The 2,540-nt window shown below is 44.0% G+C and overlaps 1 protein-coding gene across 1 annotated transcript; it reads right to left on the bottom strand.

Moving 5' to 3' along the window:
• Positions 1-818: 818 nt before the first annotated feature.
• On the bottom strand, positions 819-2,533 carry LOC101770756. The gene is made up of 2 exons (XM_022827439.1): positions 1,476-2,533; positions 819-1,147 (listed from the first exon to the last, which is right to left on the bottom strand). The coding sequence occupies exons 1-2, from the start codon at positions 2,340-2,342 to the stop codon at positions 1,139-1,141; spliced, it is 876 nt and encodes a 291-aa protein (XP_022683174.1). The 5' UTR covers positions 2,343-2,533; the 3' UTR covers positions 819-1,138.
• Between the last annotated feature and the right edge of the window lie 7 nt (positions 2,534-2,540).

Here is a 2,540-nt window from a genome sequence, read left to right as displayed (position 1 = left end):
TGCACTGCTTCTCATGTTGTATATTAGATAGGATATTTCAACATATATTTGACACCAGTGACTATTTTAACTTCCTTGCCGTCCTCTCCTCGTTCTCTCAGCAACCACGAGACAATGATGAACCAGCCAGCTAGAAGATAAAACCACTCGGGCTTACGGAGGATCGATCGAGAAGGAGTCTGCTCGAGGTTGCGGTCGTGGGGGATATGATAACCGGTTACCATTCGGATGGGTCTGGCTGCCCGCTGGAGGGGTGGCTCAGCCCATCCGGATGGTAGATGGGTACGTGCGAAGCAAGACAAGCCTCCGGCGTGAAGAGATAGTGATAGAGATAGCTCTAGTTTAAATATACAAAGAGATAAGTTGTACCACAATTCAGTTTGCTTCCTTATTATAACCGACTAGATTTAGATCCGAAGCTGATCTGTAACCCTCCCCGGCCATATAAGGTGGGCATGGACCCCCCCTCCAAAAAAAACCAAGCCATATTCGATACCCAATATACTGAGAATACAATCCCGAGCACAGAACGTAGGATATTACACAAATTCGGTGGCCCTAACATGGTAAATCCTTTATGTACATGTGTTCATCCATCTAGCTCTAGTTACAGTGATCCTCTCCAAACAATCTATCACCATGGATAGTCTCGTGGTGGACTGCCGGAATTATTCCGCGACAAGTAGTGATGCTGATCATGTCCATTCTTTTGACGGAGGCCTTTAGTCATAGGCAAATAAAAGAAGTCCATGTTGACATACAGAACAAACTTCCAAAAAAATCCACCAAATAGGTTAATGCTAGGAAAAAGCAACTCATCCGACCAAATAGCCCTTCCAAACAGAGCATACTTAGAATTGTGCATCATCAATATGACGGTGCAAGCAGCAACTAATATTTCACAAGGTCGTCACAATCATTATTGTCAATACATCAGGAGGCACAAGTTTCAATTACAACTAAAGAGGGGAAGAGCGAAAAGCAATAGTAATTAAGGTATAAACGGATGGTAAAACACAATGTCGACGGGGAACGATCAATATTATGATGTCAATAATTGGCAGCACCTATATTTCCAAGAACATTGAAGACATTCAATGTTTGAGGCTAATGGCCGGTCGGGTGTCCGTTCAGCATCTCAAAACCGCTGGTAAAAAAAACTTAATTAATTTGGGATCAACGAAAGAACTAACAGAAAAGGTAACAACCATGATACATGTGCTAGTGGGTTGTATCTTTCAATATATACTAAAAAAACTGCTGGTAAACTAACAGAAAAGAATTGCTTAGCAAATACACCCGTGCTAGTAAATTTATTAGATACTCCCTCCGTTTAAAATTGTAGATCGTTTTGGCTTTTCTAGATTCATAATTGAGGTGCTATACACTCGGAAAAGTCAAAATGACCTATATATCTAATGCTGACACATAATAAATTAATGCTCAAATCCAGAAATTGGTGAGTGGCCGCGTACCTGACCAAATACACCGATGGCAGTAAAATCCCTGTGATCGATCTTGCGAAATATTGACAGGTCGGAAAAATCGCCCGTTTTAAGGTGATGGGCCATCATCAGCCATACGAAGGTGAGGAGTTCTCCACTACCTCTGGCCAGCAGCGCCGCGTGCATCTCCGACCGTGATTTGGCCGCAGCATACATGATCACCCACACCCAAAAGTCAACGAGCTCCTTCAATGCTTCCGTGCTGGATAACCAAGGATTCATCCGTTCCAGTCTACTCATACCCTCTGAAGCAGCAGCTGCTCGCCACCAATCCAGTGTAGCTACTGCACTTGTATCGAGAGGCAGCAAGGAAGGGTGGGTAACCAGGAGGTACATCATGTAGCGGGACAGTTGCCGGCAGACAGTGCTTTCCACGTGCGATAACAGGTCTTCCCTCAGGTGTGCCTCTGTTTGTATATGCATGTAGACAAGCATATAGCCAAAATCATTGGGTTCAGATTTCTTTCGTTGGCCCACAAAACCCTGGATACATTCCATTATGTTGTCATGCTCATCCCATACACTGCGAATCGCACCTGTAGAATACCACCTACCATACATCTTGCTTTGGAGACATTCCATTATTTTGTCCCCTTTGGCGTACTCCCAGCCTAATATTTTGCTCAACCAAAATATTTTATCCTCCTGGGCACCACATAGTGTCAGCGACTTTCTCACCGTCATCATTAGTGGACTAAAGAACGACCTTGGCTGTTCAGTATGCACTAACCAACCCCTCAAGTTGTACTGCCCAGCTACAATTGACCGCAATGTCCTTTTCTCCGACCATCCAATGGCGTCGTTGGAAAAAAGAAACCAAGAGAACCTGGCAAGCATGTTACACCCTCGAGCCTTCAACCACAACCAAGTCCACGGGGACCTCAAGGATATAAAAATGGCACAGAAATCCAGGAAAAAACCACCAATAAACAGTGAATATGTGACTGCAATATCAGCTCTATGGTAACTGTGCTTGTTGCCTGAAACAAGGAACGTCACGAAGGCAACAATCACAGTTATTTGAGAGATACAACG

The sequence above is a fragment of the Setaria italica genome, chromosome VI (genome assembly GCF_000263155.2).
Source record: "Setaria italica strain Yugu1 chromosome VI, Setaria_italica_v2.0, whole genome shotgun sequence".
Lineage (NCBI taxonomy): Eukaryota > Viridiplantae > Streptophyta > Magnoliopsida > Poales > Poaceae > Setaria > Setaria italica.
Note: the sequence above shows the minus strand (reverse complement) of the source record. Positions and strands in the feature narration are given on the sequence as shown.